Here is a 19,655-nt window from a genome sequence, read left to right on the forward strand (position 1 = left end):
GGCAACAACCATTTGGCCAACTTAGTTTTCTATCCTCATCTTTAAATTATAAAATCAATATAAAGAATTTTTTCTTTTTTTTTTTACATCAGGATCTATATCTTGATCTTATCCTTAAAATAGGAGAGAAAGCTATAAGAGTTCTTAAAGTATAGGAACTCATTATTCACTCTTTATATTTCTTCTTAATTTTTTTTTTGAGACTTGTAAGTGAAAAAAAAGGTAATTAAAAAAAATAAAATATATTATTTTGAGCTAAGTTATGCGTTTTTGTCTATATGATTTGACTATATTTAACTAGTTCAGCTCATGATTGAAACCTTCAACCCTCTTTATCATATTGTTTTATACTTAATTGCTAAAATTATGTTAGATTTATTCTGTTAATTTTACGTAAAAAAAACTTGATAAAATAGATTTGTTTTCTCATCATTTTTTTGATTTCTAAATTTTATTATTATCTACTTTTCTGGCTTATCATAATCTATTTATTCGACTAATTATTAAGTTTATTTTTTTATTCTAAATTTTTATTATTTGCTATACAATCCGTATAATATAAGATGAGAATAAAAAATGTATTTGACATGACTTCATAAGTTACCTTATATGTATGTAATTCATCAATTTTAACGTATGTTTTGAGTTCAAATTTGAATTATAACCTACCACTAATTATTTTAATGCAGTTATATTAAAACATTATAAATTATAAAATCACTTTCACTAAAAGAATATTTTACATATTTGATACTTGTCCATAAACATATTAGTCTCGTTAGTTGAACTCAACGTTAATAATGATAACATACCCATCCCAAAAGTACAAGTTGCCAACTTGCCATTAACTTTTAAGTATACATTGTATAGCTAGTGTTAACAAAAGATACGATCTGGTATGAAAATACGAAACCTGAAATATTTGAAACAAGTAATGGACGGGATTTTTGGGTATGAGACCGAATATAAGTTTAGTTTTTAATTTTTAGGTGATACGCTTGATTACCCGAACTTGTTTCACATTGAAGAAACATCAGTTAAACCTGATAGGTCAAACCAATATCGCGATCGGGGGTTATGGTCAGATCTGATATCGATTAAACATTACATCAAATTAAACATTATATTTTATACATATAGAATCTATTTAGTTTATCTGATAGAAATTAAAAACCAAACCGAATTCGATTACAGTTTGAAACTCGATCTTAAATTGTTTGAATAAGTGATTATTTTTCAATTCGATTCGATTTCCACCTACTTTTTTTCAAATCAAATAAATCGACCCGAACAAAAAAAGTAAATTCAGCAACCTTCATTAACACACTCTAAACTCAAGTACAATAATAAAACCTTACATGGTTTATACTTTATATAGACCAAACTAAACATGTTTAAGTCTAATTAGGATTCCTAAACAATAGGTAGATGAATTAAAACAAACCTAACGACATAAACTGACATGCATCAAGAAGTATTAGGATCCATATATAACGTGTGTCTTGCTCGCCAAGTTACTTGCCTTGCACTTCAAAGAAGATCATTCGAAATTGCCAACAGATTTAAACAATTCACCCATATTTTTTATCCATAAGAAACTCAGCTCCTTAATATCTCCAAGCAACTTATCAATCTTTACCGCCTTGTTTTCGAATAATAATAATAATAATAAGGTATATTGGTTTTTATTGGTCTCAACTATCTCTTTTTGGTCGTTGCTGGTCCCAACTAACGGATTGGCTGATGACGGTCCTAACTTTTAACGTATTTGTTCCCTACGGTTTGCGACTAACGGAATCCTAACACCGTTAGTTGCAGGTCGCTGGAAAAATGTTTTTGGTCGGAAAAGTCACATTTTTTCCCGTAATTCACCACCCGAACACCTCCACCACCACCAACCAACAACCACCACTTGAGCCCCATCAACCGTTTCTGACGATGGTTCTAGGGTTCCGGCGACCTCAATAGTTATGGGTTTTACTAGATAAAGGTTTATAAAGGCCCGATACAAAGTTACAATGATGCTTGAGACAAAAATGTTGAGTTTTTCGGAAAAAAATGTGAGTTTTCCGGCGACCTGCAACTAACGATGTTAGGATTCTGTTAGTCGCGGACCGTTGGGAACAAATACGTTTAAAGTTGGGTTTGTTAGCAGCCAATTCGTTAGTTGAGACCGACAATGACCAAAAGGCGATACGTGGGGTTAATAAAAATCAATATACCTAATAATAATAATAATAATCAATACTATATATAATGCACCAATGAAGGGTAAATTAAGACGCATGGATTAAGGGATTTACAACCAAATATGCATGAGGTACAACATTAATAAGGAGCACAAATGTCATTATAACATCAAATCTCACCTCACGTGTATTTGCAATGTCTTCAAAATAATTAAAAGTTTCATCCCTTAAAATTACACAATTGGTCCATGGTCTTTTACATATATATTATTTTATTTTCATTTTTAACCCAACTACCTCACGATTTTTAAACGGTCATAACTTTTTCGTACGTTAATATTTTTTAAAATAAATGGCATCATAAAAACGAGCATTTTATTATCTTTAATTTGATTATCATATTGCTATAGTTTTCGAAGTAAAAAATATTATGCAAAAGTGTGTCCGGTTTGCTTTTGATGGTTTTTAATTAAACAATGAGTCCACTTTACATGTTTTTTTTGTCGTCAAAAACCAAAACTAAACTGTTTCTAAATAAAACCCAACTAAACCGAACCATTACCAATGATTAGGTTCTGATTTAGTTTGTACTTTGATAAAAAAATTGAGTTTAAAAATTTAAAACAAGAATTATTAATCTGCATATATCTTCACTTCAAACTAATCAACTAATACATTATTAAGAGGCACCTGTTAACTTTTTGACTGATCCGCGTGAGGGAAGATCTACCCTGCATCCTGCGGATGTTCTTGTGTTTGGCTGGGCAGGGGGTAAGCATGCGTGTGTTGACCTCACTGGGGTGTCCCCGTTGGTGGGGCTGAGAGACAGTGGCTTCGTACCGGGACAGGCGGTTTTGAGAGCGGAGTCTAGGAAGGTTGCTAAGCATGAGACATCGTGTTTGGAGAATCAGCACGTGTTCATTCCATTTGCCTTCGACACTTTTGGATCCCTAGCTCCCGAGGCGGTTCGCTTCTTGGAGCGGGTGTAGAAGGTGGTCCACAGTGACTCGCAGAGCCCGAGGAACCAAGGATTTATATTCAGTAGAATAGGCTTTGCGATTCAAAAGGGGATAGCGGCGCAGCTTGTTGCTCGCTTACCCATTATCCAGATGTAGTTCGGTTCGTGTTATATATAAAAGGATCAATATTTTCTATTATTAAGAGAATCATACTATGAACAAATATAACTTTGGTCATATAAATAATAACCTTATTAGAATAAATAGAATGCGAAATCATAACAAGAACAAAGATTATAAAAAACCATACTGGAAATTTGATTAAATTAAAGTTGTAATAGACGAGTTTGCTCGTATTAAATAAAACTTTGGTTAACTATATTTTAACTATGTCTAATATATATTATATCTCATACTAAATAAGTAAATAATTAGCATTTCAATATGTACGGTCAGCTCCGGTTTCAACCGTGAAACCAAACTGGTGAACCGTCTCGTAGTTTCAAACAAAATAATGAACACCCAAAAATTTGTTACATGATTATCAAAATACGTGTTTCCAGTTTCCCGCTGGATCGCACGGGCACTCTTCTAGCAATAACAATAGCAGTAAAAAAATTTGGATTTATCAATCCAGATATACAAATGAAACACGTAGTCGCCCATGAAAGTTAAAAGACTTAATATTTTGACTTATCGTTTATAACTTTCTTCCTTACCTGTCACAACAACTAATCTTATTATTCGAAACCTTCAACTGATTTCAACATTTATTATCATCATCTTTCAACTATTCATATTCATCCTCTTCGTTACACTTTATACATTTATATTCTTATTCTTATTATTAATCAATCAAACAGTGAATTCATCATCAGCATATTCTTATTCTTATTATTATTATTATTATTATTATTATTATTATTATTATTATTATTATTTATTATTATTATTATTATGTCAATGTTGAACAAGAGATTTAAGATCGCTAAGTGGTAAGTAATAACATTATTATTATTATTATTATTGTTATTGTTATTGTTATTGCTAGTGTTTTAAAAACTTGTATAATAAAGTTTGTTGCAATTGTTGTTGTTGTAGCGTTGACTTTTGAATTGACTGGTTGATTGATTGATTGTGCAGTAAGACGTCGTTGAAGTTAGCGACGTCGCGGATAAAGTTAATGAGGAATAAGAAGGTAGTACAGATTGCTCAAATGAAGAAAGAGTTGGCTCAGTTGTTGGAGTCAGGACAGGATCGAACTGCCAGAATTCGAGTATGTTGTTTCGGTTTTGTGATATTTAAGTTGTGTTTTTTATTGGAGTTATATAAATTATTAGGTTATGCTAATTTGATTAAAGAGATCGGGTCGATAAAAAGCTCAAAACTAGATGAATTTTATCTAGCAAGAGCCTAAAATAAAGTTTGTTTAGTTATGGAGCCTGAGCTCGAGCCTTAATAAAACTTGTTTAGTTATGGAGCCTGAGCTCGAGCCTTAAATAAAACTTGTTTAGTTATGGATCCTGAGCTCGAGCCTTGTTTAGGAAGATCGTTTAGGCTCGTCAAACATTAACAAGCTCAATGTTTTTTTTATTCTTTTGAAGTTTTAACTCTTTCGGAATCCAGTGAATTAATTTCACACTGCACAGACGGGCTCGAATCGAGCCTCAAATAAAGCTTGTTTAGTTATGGTCCTTATGGAGCCCGAGCTCGAGCCTCAAATAAAGCTTGTTTAGTTATGGAGCCTGAGCTCGAGCCTTGTATGGGAAGATTGTTCAGGCACGTCGAGTGTTAACGAGACTAGTGTTTTTTTTTTTAGGTTTTAACTAATTTGGATTCTTATGTATTAATTTCACACTGCATTTCCTGGATCGAGCCAAGCTTTATCGAGCTCGAATCTCAAATAAAGCTTGTTTGGTTATGGAGCCCGAGCTCGAGTCTTGTTTGGGAAGATCGTTTAGGCTCGTTGAGTGTTAACGAGCCTAGTGGTCTTTTTAAGTTTTAACTCTTTTGGAATCCAATGTATTAATTTCACACTGCACAGCCGGGCTTGAGCTGAGCCTTATCGAGCACGAGCCTCAAATAAAGCTTGTTTAGTTATTGAGCCCAAGCTTGAGCCTTTCTCGAGCCTTTTATGGAAAGATCGTTTAGGGTCGTCGAGCTTTAACGAGCCTAGTGGTTTTTTAAGTTTTAACTTATTTGGAATCTTATGTATTGATTTCAAACTGCACAACCTGACTCGAGCCTCAAATAAAGCTTATTCAGTTATGGAGCCCGAGCTCAGGCCTTGTATGGGAAGATTGTTCAGGCTCATCGAGCGTTGACGAGCCTAGTGGTTTTTTAAGTTTTAACTTATTTGGAATCTTATGTCTTAATTTCACACTGCACAGCCAGGCTCGAGCCAATTTCAAACCTCAAATAAAGTTTGTTTAGTTATGGAGCCTGAGCTTGAGCCTCGTTTGGGAAGACAGTTTACGCTCGTCGAGCGTTAACGAGACTAGTGGTTTTTTAAGTTTAACTAATTTGGTATCTTATTATTGATTTCACACTGCACAGCCGGGCTCGAGCCTCAAGTAAAGCTTGTTTAGTTATGGAGCCCGGGATCGAGTCTTGTTTGGGAAGATCGTTTAGGCTCGTCGAGCGTTAACGATCCTAGTGGTTGTTTTAAGTTTTAACTTATTTGGAATATTATGTATTAGTTGCACACTGCACAGCCGAGCTCGAGCCGAGCTTTGGCCCGTTTAAGCACTGCACATGAGGCTGAGCCTAGTTTAGGCTCGTTAAGGTTTTTCTCAAAGCATATAAAAATAACTAAAAATGTACATAATTTAATTATTATATAATAAACAAGCTGAGCTCAAGCTTGAGAAAATGACTCACGAGCAAAGATCGAGCTTCGAAATAAGAGGTCTCATAAGTCAAAAACAAGCCGATCTCGGGCTTAGCTCGAGTTCTCATTTGTGATCTGCACATTTGCATGATTTTAATGTTGAACATGTAATAAGAGATTTGCTAATATTGCATCAGGTTGAACATGTAATAAGAGAAGAGAAGATGGTGGCTGCATACGATTTGATAGATATATACTGTGAACTTATTGTTGCACGGTTGCCTATTATCGAATCACAAAAGTAAGCAAGCTTACCTGCTTTGTAAATAATGTTATGTAAGAGCTTCAAAATTCTTATTAGTTATAACAATTTGGTGATATTTTGTTTTAGAACTTGCCCCATTGACCTGAAGGAAGCGGTTACGAGTGTGATATTTGCAGCTCCTAGATGTTCAGATATACCCGAGCTTGTAGATGCTAAAAAACACTTTACAGCAAAGTATGGGAAAGAGTTTGTTTCTGCAGCTATTGAGCTGCGTCCAGAGTGTGGTGTAAGCCGCATGGTACGATAATATGAAATTTTGAAATATTATTATAGAGTTATTATTTCAACGCTATATAATTCTTCTAAGCAAAATATTTAGGACGTTTTATGCTTATTATTACACTTTTGGTGAAATTTCCCGTTAGAAAGAAAAATAAACTGACACGACCCAAAATCCTACACGAAATAAATCAAATTTTGAGATGTTATATCTAATTTGTTTAATAAAGATGTCGTGTTCGGGTGAGCTGTTTAACCAGTTTACTAAGCAAGACTGAGTTGATTTGTTTAACTTGTTTAATTAAACAAGTCAACCCGTCAACCATTTAAAGTTAGGATAAAATATATATATATATATATTATAATGTCAACCCGTTTGGCCTGTTTAGATTAATAAGTTACTTTACACGATTATAAGTTTTTTTTTTTTTTCATATTTTCAGTTGGTGGAGAAGTTATCTGCAGTCGCACCAAACGTGCAGACAAAAGTAAAAGTTTTAAGTGATGTAGCAAAAGAACACAACATCAGTTGGGATCCAACTTCATTTGAAGAAAAAGAATCCAAGCCTCCTGATGACTTGTTGGTGAGTTCAAGTTTCTTGTAATTTTGTTTGCATTCATGATTCATGTATGATATATACAGGGCCGGCTTGGGCATGGGGCAAGCCGGACAAGCGGCCGAAGCACTTAATTTTCGGGGACCAAAATTTTATTATATATTAATTCTTTTTATATACATTTTAAAATTGTTTATATAAAATGGGTATGGATCTTAATCTCATTATAATTTTTTTCTTTCGTAATTCATTCAAGGTATTGGGCCCAAACTATATTTTTGCTATATTTATTTGTTATAACGTTAATGTCATTTAAAAAAAATTATGTTATATATTTTTATTTCTCGTGAGGGCCCTCGAGCCCTTTTATTTTGGCTCAGCCGAAGTATATAAATTATCGGAGATGGCCCTGGATATATTAGTTTTTAAAAGGTGAATTTAATATCCTTTATTCTTTAGAGTTGACTATAACTAAATTTAAATTTCTTTGTGCAGAATGGGCCCACATACTTTGAGAAGGCGAGCACGATTAGTGTTGATTCTCCGAAAATCCAAACTTCAAATGCTCAAAATGTGCAGATTCATGAAGGAAATCCAAATGAACATTTTGATTATTCTCAGCAGAATAGAAGATTCACATTAGACGCTCAGAATATAACCACTGCAAATACTCAAGGTGATATGAGGCCTTCAGGTATATGAATATTTCCTTAGATTAATGTTTTACGAGTAATGGCTTATGGGGGTCGCCGAGTAATATTATTGCAAAAGTCGTCTTTTAGGCCCCTTGACTGTAAAAATGTTTAAAAGAGGTCACCCGATCAACTATGCAATTGGATTCAGTTACACCAAACATTTCAAAATATTTAAAAATGATGATAGTACCCCTCGTATCTGTTTGGTGGTTAAATGGTTAAAGTGTTAACTTCCTACTGAACATAAAAAAATTGATAAGCAAATTCAAAAGGCTAAAACTTTGAGTTAAAGGGCATAATGGTCATATTGAATATCGGTTTTTAATCAGGACCGGGATCTGGGATGATGAACACGAGCCAATCATTCCATAGAAACAACAGCAATTCTTCATCTGGTAATGAGAACTGGAATATGGAATTCAAGGATGCCACGTCAGCAGCACAGGCTGCAGCTGAGTCAGCAGAACGGGCAAGTATTGCCGCTAGAGCGGCTGCACAGTTATCAAGCCAGGGTAAGATTACCCGACAGTATTCAACCGAATCATATAATAGTCGACAAGTTTCTTCAGAATATACAAGTCAACATAGCTTCAAAGATTCATATAGCAATACTTCCTCCTTTAATGATCGAAAGTCAAAGATACAGAGTCAACAAACGGATCCCGCTGACATTGATACTTCTCCAAAACCAACCAAGAAATCAAACAGTTTGAGATCCCGAAATGGTTCAGTTAACGGGAATCCGGTTAATCACTTTGAAACACATGAAACTAGTTCAAAGAAAGAATCTAGAGCTCGGTTTACAAATGCGGATAACGAAGGTTCTTCCAAATATGCAAATATTGATTATGATAACCAACGTGACAACTCGGCTTTTTACCAACAAAAGGCCGGTCAAAGAAATGCCGTTGACCAAGAAAACATTTTACGAGATACAAAATATGATGGTGTCGATACAGACGATGAAACCGATTCTGATGACTGTCCACGGTTTGATACGGGATTAGAGTACGATGAAATGGAGGCCAAGTCGTTTTTTCCATCTCCAGATCGGGACTTAAGCCCGAAAAAGAACACGAGCAACACTACGGGCCGGGCTGGTTCGTTTAAATCTGTTGACCACTCGGTGAAGTTTGACTTTTCAGATGGTCCAGATTCTGAAACCGAAACAAGAAATTCGAGTTTTAGTGAGTCAAAAAAGTCAACTTCAGTAACCCGAATCGAGCTGAATGATTTGGTGGAAACGGGATCAACCGTTCGTAACGAATATGATGATTTTGATACGGGAAAAGATTTAAAATTTGGAACGTTGACGGGTGGTCTTCGAAACAAAGGTGGTCTTAAGTACCCGCCCTACACGAAAGTCAAAGAAAGTCCCGTGAAAGTTGACCCGACACCCAAACAAAGTTCTTTCAATTCGAGAGCGAGCAGTTTGGACAACAAAAAACCAACTGTTTCTATGTCAAATTCTGATTCGGATGATTACAATGAAACGTTACGCGTACAAAAATCTTTTAAAACCGGATCACTATTTGCACCGCCAAATAAGTTTTTCAATAATGACGAAACCGACCCTGAAGAAAAAGTTTCACCTGTTTCAAAACGAACGTCCACTGGTAAAGTTCATCTGGGCCCGGGCTCGGGCTCTTCACGCAGGACCAAAGGCCCGGTTGAGCCCGTGGGCAAAACCGTAATTTCCAATCCATCTCCATCTGAGAACATCACCGAGCCTCAACCCGACCCACCGCGTTTTAAACAAGAGCCTTTTCGAACAAAGCCGGATACTAAGATTTCCGAACCACCACCGAAAACAACAGAAGCACCAAAAACAGTGAATTTGAGTTCTGAAACTAAAGATGAAACAAAAGATAATGTGAAAAAACCGAGTCATGTTCATCCAAAGCTTCCTGACTATGACTCGCTAGCTGCTCGTATCCAGGCTTTAAGTAAGATGAATCATCAATGAGTAATTATTGTTTTATACGCGTTTATTTCGGTAAGTGTTTGTATTTTTAGTATTTTATGACACACGTATGATATACATGTCTCGTGTATATTTGATTTTATTTATTTTGTTTTTCGAGCAGGAGATTATCATTTATCACTATTACACAGGCTGGCAATAAGAAAAGATGTGGTAAATTTCGTTCGATACACATTGATTACATTTTTTTTCCGATTCGTTAACGTTTCTTTAATGTCTGTTTGTTTATAACATAGTGAGCCTTTAGCATATATAATGTACAACTCTCACTTTACTAGTACAAAACTGGTATATGTTTATTTGTATCATACAAATCTTTTAAACAATACCAACATAAGTTATGTAACTTTTGCAAGGCGAAATGAATGATATTTTGTAAACGTGTCATATCGTGATTCGTTCTTCACGGGCAAATTTTGTTTTCTGATTTTGCATATTGGTTTCTTTGGGTCGTCGATTTAAACTAGACTAATTGTAACCTCCACAAACATTGTTCGCAACTACCACCACCGCCACCTCAACCACCGTCTCTATCCATGCCTTTACCATCACCACCTTCATCGAACCAAATGATACATTTTGACCTGAACTCAAACCATCTCACAAGTAACAACACAGACACAAACACAAACAACAGGCGAGAAAGCCGATGACCGGTCAACTAACAAATATGCATACAATCTTTTTCTACCCATCATAACCATCCTGTTAATTGTGAGTGAATTTACTGTAACGATTCTCATGGTTATCAACGAAAAAGACCTCCCGGACTCAATGGGTGTAACATGACTCTAGTTTCTAAAATCATAAACATGTTTAATAATTACTTTCAACAAACATAGTCTTTAAACATAATAATAGTTATAATGTAATGCATAGAACATAAATTAAAAACATCCTACATTAAAATAAACGACCGGAACTAATATATCTTCGATATCACCTCATCACAAGCGTCCTTAGATGATTTTTGTTGTTTAATTAGATATACCATCGGTTATCCAAGAATCTTCTTTATCTTCACTCCATATTCCCCAGGCCATCGACACTTCAACGCAGGCCAACGAACCATGCACCTAGACATGAAACTTTTAGATACAGTACCGACAAAATCACTATGGATGAGCAACGAGACCTCTGACAAGCCACCACATTGGTCCAAAACACAAGCAAGATACGAGAATGTCAACAACGGGTTCACTAACACCAGATACGCACATATCGTTTTCAACGCTTTCCCAGCATCCAAAATCTCCCAACCTATTCGGTAATATTAGACAGTCATGAATATGAATAGATTGTAGGTTATGTAGGTTATGGAGTTGAATAGACTCTAGATTTAATGCTTATGGTTCTATATATTTTCCTTGTAATCAGTATGTTGAGATATATAAAACAATCTACAATTACCAAGTTTATCTTGGTATCAGAGCCTTCATCACAATCCATCAGCCGCCATCTGATCGGCTCATCCTTCTTCAAGTCATAATCCTTTCTTCAATCAAACATATGGCGCTACTTCCTGCCTTCACCACAGAGGAGAAAACCAATCACAACTCTCATAAATTCGGTTTTACCCTAAACCCTACAAACTATGGATATTGGAAAACCATGATCCAACCATTCCTTGTTACCAACAATCTTTTTGGCTACGTCGATGGCACCATTCCTTGTCCATCACCAACTGTTGAATCCTCATCCTCCAACAAGGAAATAACTACACAATCAAACCCTAACCATGCTACATGGGTTTCTAATGATGCACACGTTCGCATGCTATTGCTTTCAACAATTTCAGAAACCTCTTTTAAACACGTACAAGGTGATACTTCTCGTGATTTGTGGATCGCCTTAGAACGTGCTTATGCCCCACACACCTCTTCCCGTGAGTATACTCTCAAAACTCAGTTGCTAAAGATTGAGATGAAGCCTGATGAGACATCTGCTGCATACCTTTCAAGGGCACAGGAATATTCAGATTCCTTAGCTAACATTGGTGAACCCATTAAAGAAAAAGATCTAGTTATGTTAGTCATCTCAGGCCTTAGAGAGGAGTACAATGGTTTGAAATCTACATTGTTAGGAAGGCAGTTTCCTACAGCCTTCTCGGAGCTTCACGGGCTGCTTTCTGATTATGATTTTATGGTCAGAAAGCCGTCGGGTATCTCTGCTGTCCCTGCTCAGGCCTTCTTGGCCACTAACAGCCCCTTACATGCTCCCACCACTGGTCCTCAACTCCCTTCTGAAACATTGCAGTCTGTGCAACAATTGCTGTCACAATTTGGTATGCAAATTCAGCCTGCACAACAGCAAACACAGCAGACCCAGGCTTTCTATGCTAACCGTGGACCAAGCAATAGTCACTACACTAACCGGGGCTCTTCTAGTCGACGTGGTCGCGGGAACTACAACAACAACCAGCACAACCGAAATTCTGGAAATAACACAGGTAACAGAAATAGATTTGCTTGGGCTTCAAATCAGAACACAGTCTATGGTTCTTGTAATAGGTGTGGTGTTGCACACATTCCATCAGAATGTCCGAACCGTGATCCTGCAACTATTCGGCCATCAAGACAGCCTTCACAAGCAAATTATGCAGATTTTCGCTCACAAACATCAACTTCTTGGCTGCGGACACTGGTGCTAACAGTCATGTTGCTCCGGATCTTAATAGCCTGGACAACTCTGAACCTTATTATGGTAAGGATACAATTCATGTTGGCAACGGTACAGGTTTACCCATTCTTCATATCGGTTCTACTAATTTTTACTCTAACCACAAAACCCTTTCTATCAACGATATTCTTCATGTTCCACAAATCAAATGAAATCTTCTTTCCGTACAAAAATTTTGTCATGACAATAACGTATTCTTTGAATTTCACTCTACCTTTTTTTGTGTGAAGGACAAGGCTACACGCAATACCCTTCTCACGGGTCCAAGTGAAGGAGGGCTCTATTCCTTTAGTTTGCCTCAACTTCATTCTATCTCCAAGGTTGCTTTCTCCACAGTTCGTGCTTCTCCAACTATTTGGCACCAACGGCTTGGACACCCTCATCCTCAGCTTTTACAATCTATGCTATCAAAATATTGCCTTCCTGTTTTTAATAAAACTTCAGTCTCTTTTTGTAATTCATGTTCAGTTGGAAAATCCTCCAAATTACATTTGTCATCTTCAAATTATAAAAGTAATCATGTTTTAGATCTAGTGGTTTGTGATGTTTGGGGACCCGCTCCTACTACATAATTTGATGGACACCATTATTTTTTACTTTGTGTAGACTATTATTCTAGATACATGTGGTTCTTTCCCTTCAAACAAAAATCTGATGTCTTTGCTACCTTTAAACAGTTTCATGCAATGGCCGAACGACAGTTTCAAACCAAACTCAAATCTGTTCAAACAGATTAGGGGGGAGAATTTCGCAAGTTATCTCCTTTTTTCTCCACTCTTGGCATATTGCATCGTCTCTCATGCCCTCATACAAGCGAACAAAATGGTCTTGTTGAGAGGCGCCATAGACATGTCGTTGAAACCGGCCTCACTCTAATGTCCCAATATGGAGTTCCATCTAAATTTTGGCATTTTGCGTTTGACACAGCCGTGTATCTAATAAACCGAATGCCTTCTCGCAACTCCACCAATACCTCACCCTTTGAATATCTCTTCCATTGAAAACCTGATTTCTCGTTTCTATGGGTTTTTGGTTGCCAATGCTTTCCTCATATTCGTCCTTACAATAAGCACAAAATGGATTTCCGTTCTCTGCCTTGTATTTTCTTAGGGTACAGCCCTGCTCATTATGGCTATCGGTGCTTTGATCCTACTTCTGAAAGACTTTATGTTGTTCGTCACGTTCGCTTTTATGAACAACATTTTCCCTTCCTTAAACCCAATGTAACCTCACCTCCAATTTCAGAATCTGATCCCTACTTTTCCTCCTATCCTATACCCACTTTTGCAACTAATTCTCCACAAAATAATCCCTTACCCAACTCCTGCACTCAAACTGATCCTACCTCACCAAACAACCCAATACTGCCACAAAACGTAACCACAGACTCATCTCATTCCACTCCAACCAGCCCTTCTCCAAGCAGTCCTACCTCACCAATCAGCCATGTTCATTTCAGTTCACCTCCAATCAGCCCTCAAACTGTACCAAACAGCTCACCATCACCCACTTCATCTTCAAACAGTCCACCACTTCAAACCTACAACCACCAGCCTAAATCGCCTCAACCGCCCACTCCTCCTCGCACTAGGCCTACCAATCTTCGTCCACACCCGAAACAAAGAACTCCATATAATCAGTCCGCTTTTTATGCCACCTCCCAGTCGTCTCAAACTGAACCAACCAGCTTTTCTATTGCTAACAAAAGTCCTAAATGGCGGACCGCCATGACAGAGGAATTCTCGGCTCTTATGAGAAATGGTACATGGACCTTAGTTCCACCTGTTCCTAATGCTAATGTTGTTGATTGTAAGTGGGTGTACAAGCTGAAACGTGATGCAAACGGGGCTATCACACGTTACAAAGCTCGCTTGGTGGCTAAAGGATTCAACCAACAGCCGGGAGTTGACTATTATGAAACATTTAGTCCGGTGGTTAAATCTACAACGGTTCGTGTGGTTCTTTCGCTTGCAGTTTCACGGAACTGGTGTCTTCGCCAGCTAGATGTTCAGAATGCCTTTTTACATGGTGATTTGAAGGAAACAGTTTACCTAGGACAGCCACCTGGATTTGTTGACCCCTTAAACCGGATCATTTTTGTCTTCTTCACAAATCATTGTATGGTCTTAAGCAAGCTCCTCGTGCTTGGTTTCATCGTTTATCAGGGGCTTTGCTAAATCTCGGGTTTACAGGTTCAAAGACTGATCCGTCATTATTTATATATTCATCAAAGGGTAATCTTATATACATGTTGGTATATGTGGATGATATCATTGTCACGGGAAACAATCCTCAGCTTATTGACAATATCATTCGCCGGCTTAGTCTTGCTTTTTCTATTCAAGACATGGGTAGCCTATCATATTTTTTGGGGGTTGAAGTTATTCCTAAAGGTCACGACTTACTCTTGTCCCAAAAGAAGTATATTTCAGATATTATTCACAAGACAGGTCTCTCAAATTGTAAACCTGTTGACTCACCAATGACAACTACCTCCAGTTTATCCCTTGGCGATAGTCCTCTTTTTGATGACCCGGTTAAATATCGCCAGGTTGTTGGCGCCCTTCAGTATCTAACTTTATCCAGGCCTGACATTACCTTTGCAGTGAACAAAGTTTGTCAATTTATGCACTCGGCTACAACCTTCGACTTTGGTTGTTTGGCCCGCTTCTGCAACACCTCTCTCGTCAAACGATGCGTAGGTGAAAATCAGTGGTCTGCTGTAAAAAGGATCATTCGTTATCTTCAGGGCACATCTCACTATGGCTTGCTTATTCAACATAATTCCACATCAGCCATTCATGCCTACACTGATGCCCATTGTCCATCTCTCACTGCCTTTTCGGATGCTGATTGGGCTGGGTGTCCCGATGACCGTCGATCCAAGGGGGGATTTGCTATTTATCTTGGTTCTAATCTAATATCTTGGTGCGCTCGTAAACAACGCACTGTCTCTTGGTCATCAACGGAATCCGAGTACAAGGCCTTGGCAGACACAGTTGCTGAATTAACTTGGCTTGAAGCTCTCTTAAAGGAACTCAATGTTTCCTTGAATTCTGCACCTGTCTTGTGGTGTGACAATCTAGAAGCCACTTACCTATCAGCAAATCCAGTATTCCATGCACGTACAAAGCATGTCGAGGTTGATTTTCACTTCGTTAGAGAGAAGGTTGCTCAAAGAAAGCTATTGGTTCAATTCATCAAGACTGATGATCAGATTGCTGATGTGTTCACTAAGCCTCTATTTACACAACGGTTTCTTCTCCTACGATCCAAGCTACAGGTCGTTCCCCGACCTTAGCTTGCGGGGGAATATTAGACAGTCATGAATATGAATAGATTGTAGGTTATGTAGGTTATGGAGTTGAATAGACTCTAGATTTAATGCTTATGGTTCTATATATTTTCCTTGTAATCAGTTTGTTGAGATATATAAAACAATCTACAATTACCAAGTTTATCCAAAATCTCCCAACCTATTCGGTAAGCCTCTAATTCCAACCAAGCACATGAATTAATGCATAGAGAACTCACGTTCGGGAAAACCATTAACGCCTTCGCTAGGCTCAGTTTTGAATCTCCAGAGTGCGTTAGTGTCTCGTATTCTGAACAATCCAATAACAAATTTTCTACGGTTTTCGTGATTGGGATTTCTGAAAGAAAGAAGCCAAAATCGAGAGAATCCAGCCAAAGCGTTTTCAAATTCTCAAACTTTTTGATGGTGAATGCGCCCGCGTGTTCAAAGACATCAAGGATAAGATAAAAGCGAGTTAACATGGGAGCTTCAATGCGAACTGCAATAGATACGTAACATACGATTTCAAGTGTGACGAGGTTCGGGGAGATTAGAGTCAAAGATGATGGATAATCAATATACACATCCAAACGACAGGCTTTGAGGTCGAGAAGGTGGATTTTGGGATCTTTAAGCCCTGCAACATCTGCCAAGTTAAGAACTTGCAGATTAGGGAAACACGTATTCAACTCGTTTAGGTTTTCGTCTTCTAATCTTGCAGATTCAAGTGTCAAGCTTGTTAACATTGGCATTGGATTCAAGTTGTCCACAGAGAGCCATGCAAACTTGAGCTTTAGGTTAACAAGATTATGACCTGCAACCAACTTACTACAGTTCAAAGACTTGAATCAAAATATAACATTTGATTAAACTAGTAATAGCAATGGGTCGGGTTTGCGACGGGTTTAGGTATTCACAAACCCATTCCCGATTACTAAAGCCCGTCCCAAACCCGCCAGGTAATTACCCGTCAGATATCGGGTATATCCATTAGTTTATTGTAAATACCCGTCGGGTATTGATATAATATAACTAATCGATTTTGCACATCAATATACTAGTTAAACTAATCGAATAAAGTAAATAACTAAATTGGAAGACTAAACATATCCCAAACCCGTTTAAAACCCGCTAAAAATTTCAATATTAACAGTCCCAATTGTGTCGGGCTTCGGATATTCTCATCGGGTTTGGCCTTGGGTAAGTCTGTAATTGAACCGAACGTTCCGGAATTGTTCGTGATCTGTTCAGCGGGAAGTTCGTTTATTTAATAAAAGAACGAACATGAACAAAAAAGTTGTGTTCGTTTTAATTAAACGAACATGAACACATGTTTTGTCCGTTCATTTATGTTGTGAGCGTTCGTTTATTTATGTTCATTTACATATTAATAACAAATAATCAAACATTATCTGCAAGAGTTATCTACTTAATGGTTTTATATTTGTTCACTTGTGCTCATTTAAGTGTGTTCATATATGTTCGTTCATGTTTGTTTCAGGGTTGGGTGGTCGACAACCCCGCTAGGCCTGAAATTTTTTAAAAAATAAAACAATTATATGTGTTTTTATGAAAAACGATATGTATATTTAATGTTTAAATCGAATTACATAACAACTAGCTTGGTCTAGTGGCAGGGGTGTAACAACCAGCCTATTTTTATACAATTTTTTTTACACAACCTAAATCATGACTAAGTAATCCCATTTAAAAATTAAATTTTTTAAACCCAACAAAATACTTCTTTTACTTAAGACCTAACATAAGTTTCGTCTTGGCCCCAAATATTTTTTTATTTCTCGGAGCCGGCCCTGGTTTGTTTATCTTTGTTCAGTTATGTTTCGTGAACTGTTTGTTAAGATTTTAAACAAACAAACATAAACAAAGACAAACATGATTATTTTAGATAGACATTTGCGGTGTTAACAACCTCATCGTACCTGATACACACCGACTCAACGCTTTCGAGCTTACGAATAAGATCGTTTATGACTTCACCACATTTTGACGTTCGCCATTTCGGCGAGCATCGAAGGTGAATGGATCGGAGGCCTGGAAACACGGAGTTGAAAGCGTTGGAAGCTACTCGGCAACGAGCAACATCGGCTGAGTCGTCGAGTCGAGTCAGGATTTGGAGGAGTAGAGAGTCTGGTAGAGACTCCATAGATGCTGCTTTGCTGATGAGTGAAAGATGTACCAAGCAGGAAACATTTATAACACCTAAGAATAAAATTTCAAACTAAAAATATAGGTAAAAAAATCAAGCTAAAAAACTTGATGAAGGGAGGAGATTGGTATCGTATCCGTACATGTATATGAAAATACCAGTATCGAAAATCAGTAAATTTAGGTATCCATAACCGTACCCAAATTTATGGTACGAGTACGGGTATTTTAGGTACCACATTTTGCTTTAAAAATAATATCTACTAAACTTGGTATCAATACCAAGCCTTCCTACCTCTAGGATTTGTAGTATAATAATTATAAACATATGATAAATAGAAATTAAATAATACATAATCTGAAGTAGAGGTGCACAAATCGGTTTAAAAGTCAAAACTGGTTTGGGTTGAAACCGGTTCGGTTTGGTCAACAAAAGTCAAAACCGATTTATGACCAGTTTAGATTCAGGTTAAAACCGGTTTCTTGACTAGGTTACGATCGGTATCGGTTTCGGTTCAGTTAATCGGTTTTGGTGGAGAAAATTCAAACCGGTTCCAAACCTACGGGTTCAATCGGTTCCAAACCGGTTTCTGCATAATCGGTTTCAAACCGGTTCGGTTTCGGTTCGAATTTCGGGTCGGGTTGGTTAACCGGTTCATGTGCCCACCTCTAACCGGAAGAACCATCAGACCGGGAGATGACGGAATACACGCGAAAACATTTGTGGGTAATTTTGATGAAATCCTAAAGGGTGAACTAATTAATAATTTCACATTGCTGAAAGTGGAAACATATAGTCATGATATGAGATCAGAATAAGAGGTATAAATGAGTATGAGGTATAAAATGTAATCATGACAGTTTCACTCTGAGCAAGTGAGCAACAATATGGCAACTGGTTCTACAAAATACGATGGTCACTCGGTGAAATGTTGACTTTTCGGACGGTCCAGATTCTAAAACTGGAAACCGAGATGGCAAAGTCAAGTTTTAGCAGATTCCAAAATCGAGTTGAACCATTTGGTCAAAATGGATTTATCCCTTCATAACGTATATGATGATTTTGATACGAGGAAAGATTTAAAATTTGAACGTGTAAGGTGGTCTTAAGTACCTGCACTACACAAAGACTGCAGTCGAAGGAAGTCCCACAAAAGTTGACCCGACATCTAAACAAAGTTCTTTCATTTCGAGAGCAAGCAGCTTGCTTGGACAACAAAACCAAATGTTTCTAAATTCAGTTCCGAACCGGATACAAAAATCTTTTAAACTAGATCACAAATTGCAGCTCCCGTAACTTTTTAATTATGTTTTGAATCCAGTTTTGTGAACAATCCATTGACTGCAGTTTTTGTGTATGCTGTTTTTCTAATCCATTCTTACGCAGTTTTTGGAACTGCAGATAGAGGATGTAATCGAGATGTAAATCTGCAGATCGAGATGTCACATGACCTTCCCGACCCAGCCCGTTTTAAAGAAGAACCTTCCTAAACAAGGCCCAATACTAATACTTCAGAACCACCACCGAAAACAACAAAAAAGATTGTGGAATCGGCTAAAACAGAAGCATCAGAACAGTGACTATGAGTTCTAAAACTAAAGTTGAAGCAAATAATGTGCTTCAATACTTATCTTTATTAAAATGACTTAAGAGGTTTTTATGCATTAAGATAATATTCAATGACTAAAAAGTAATAAAGAGTGCATTTGATCTTTATGATCGGTTGTTCATTCAGTTTATGTGTAACGGGTCATAC

At 37.2% G+C, this 19,655-nt stretch overlaps 1 protein-coding gene and 1 pseudogene across 2 annotated transcripts; one reads left to right on the forward strand and one right to left on the reverse strand.

The window, feature by feature from the left end:
* Positions 1-4,094: 4,094 nt before the first annotated feature.
* LOC143599322 (uncharacterized) lies at positions 4,095-9,982 on the forward strand. Its single transcript, XM_077077308.1, has 8 exons — positions 4,095-4,143; positions 4,292-4,424; positions 6,176-6,279; positions 6,370-6,541; positions 6,966-7,106; positions 7,575-7,773; positions 8,104-9,770; positions 9,862-9,982. Exons 1-7 carry the CDS (start codon positions 4,106-4,108, stop codon positions 9,738-9,740), a joined length of 2,424 nt encoding a protein of 807 aa, XP_076933423.1. The 5' UTR covers positions 4,095-4,105; the 3' UTR covers positions 9,741-9,770; positions 9,862-9,982.
* A 621-nt stretch (positions 9,983-10,603) lies between these two features.
* Positions 10,604-18,139, reverse strand: LOC143599320 (F-box/LRR-repeat protein At4g29420-like; annotated as a pseudogene). Its single transcript, XR_013147278.1, has 4 exons — positions 18,058-18,139; positions 17,673-17,952; positions 15,914-16,560; positions 10,604-11,018 (listed from the first exon to the last, which is right to left on the reverse strand). The product of XR_013147278.1 is annotated as an F-box/LRR-repeat protein At4g29420-like (transcript).
* Positions 18,140-19,655: the final 1,516 nt, after the last annotated feature.

Source organism: Bidens hawaiensis, unplaced genomic scaffold (assembly GCF_021521415.1).
Source record: "Bidens hawaiensis isolate Kalapana, Puna unplaced genomic scaffold, B.hawaiensis_p1.1 tig00051895_1, whole genome shotgun sequence".
Classification (NCBI taxonomy): domain Eukaryota; kingdom Viridiplantae; phylum Streptophyta; class Magnoliopsida; order Asterales; family Asteraceae; genus Bidens; species Bidens hawaiensis.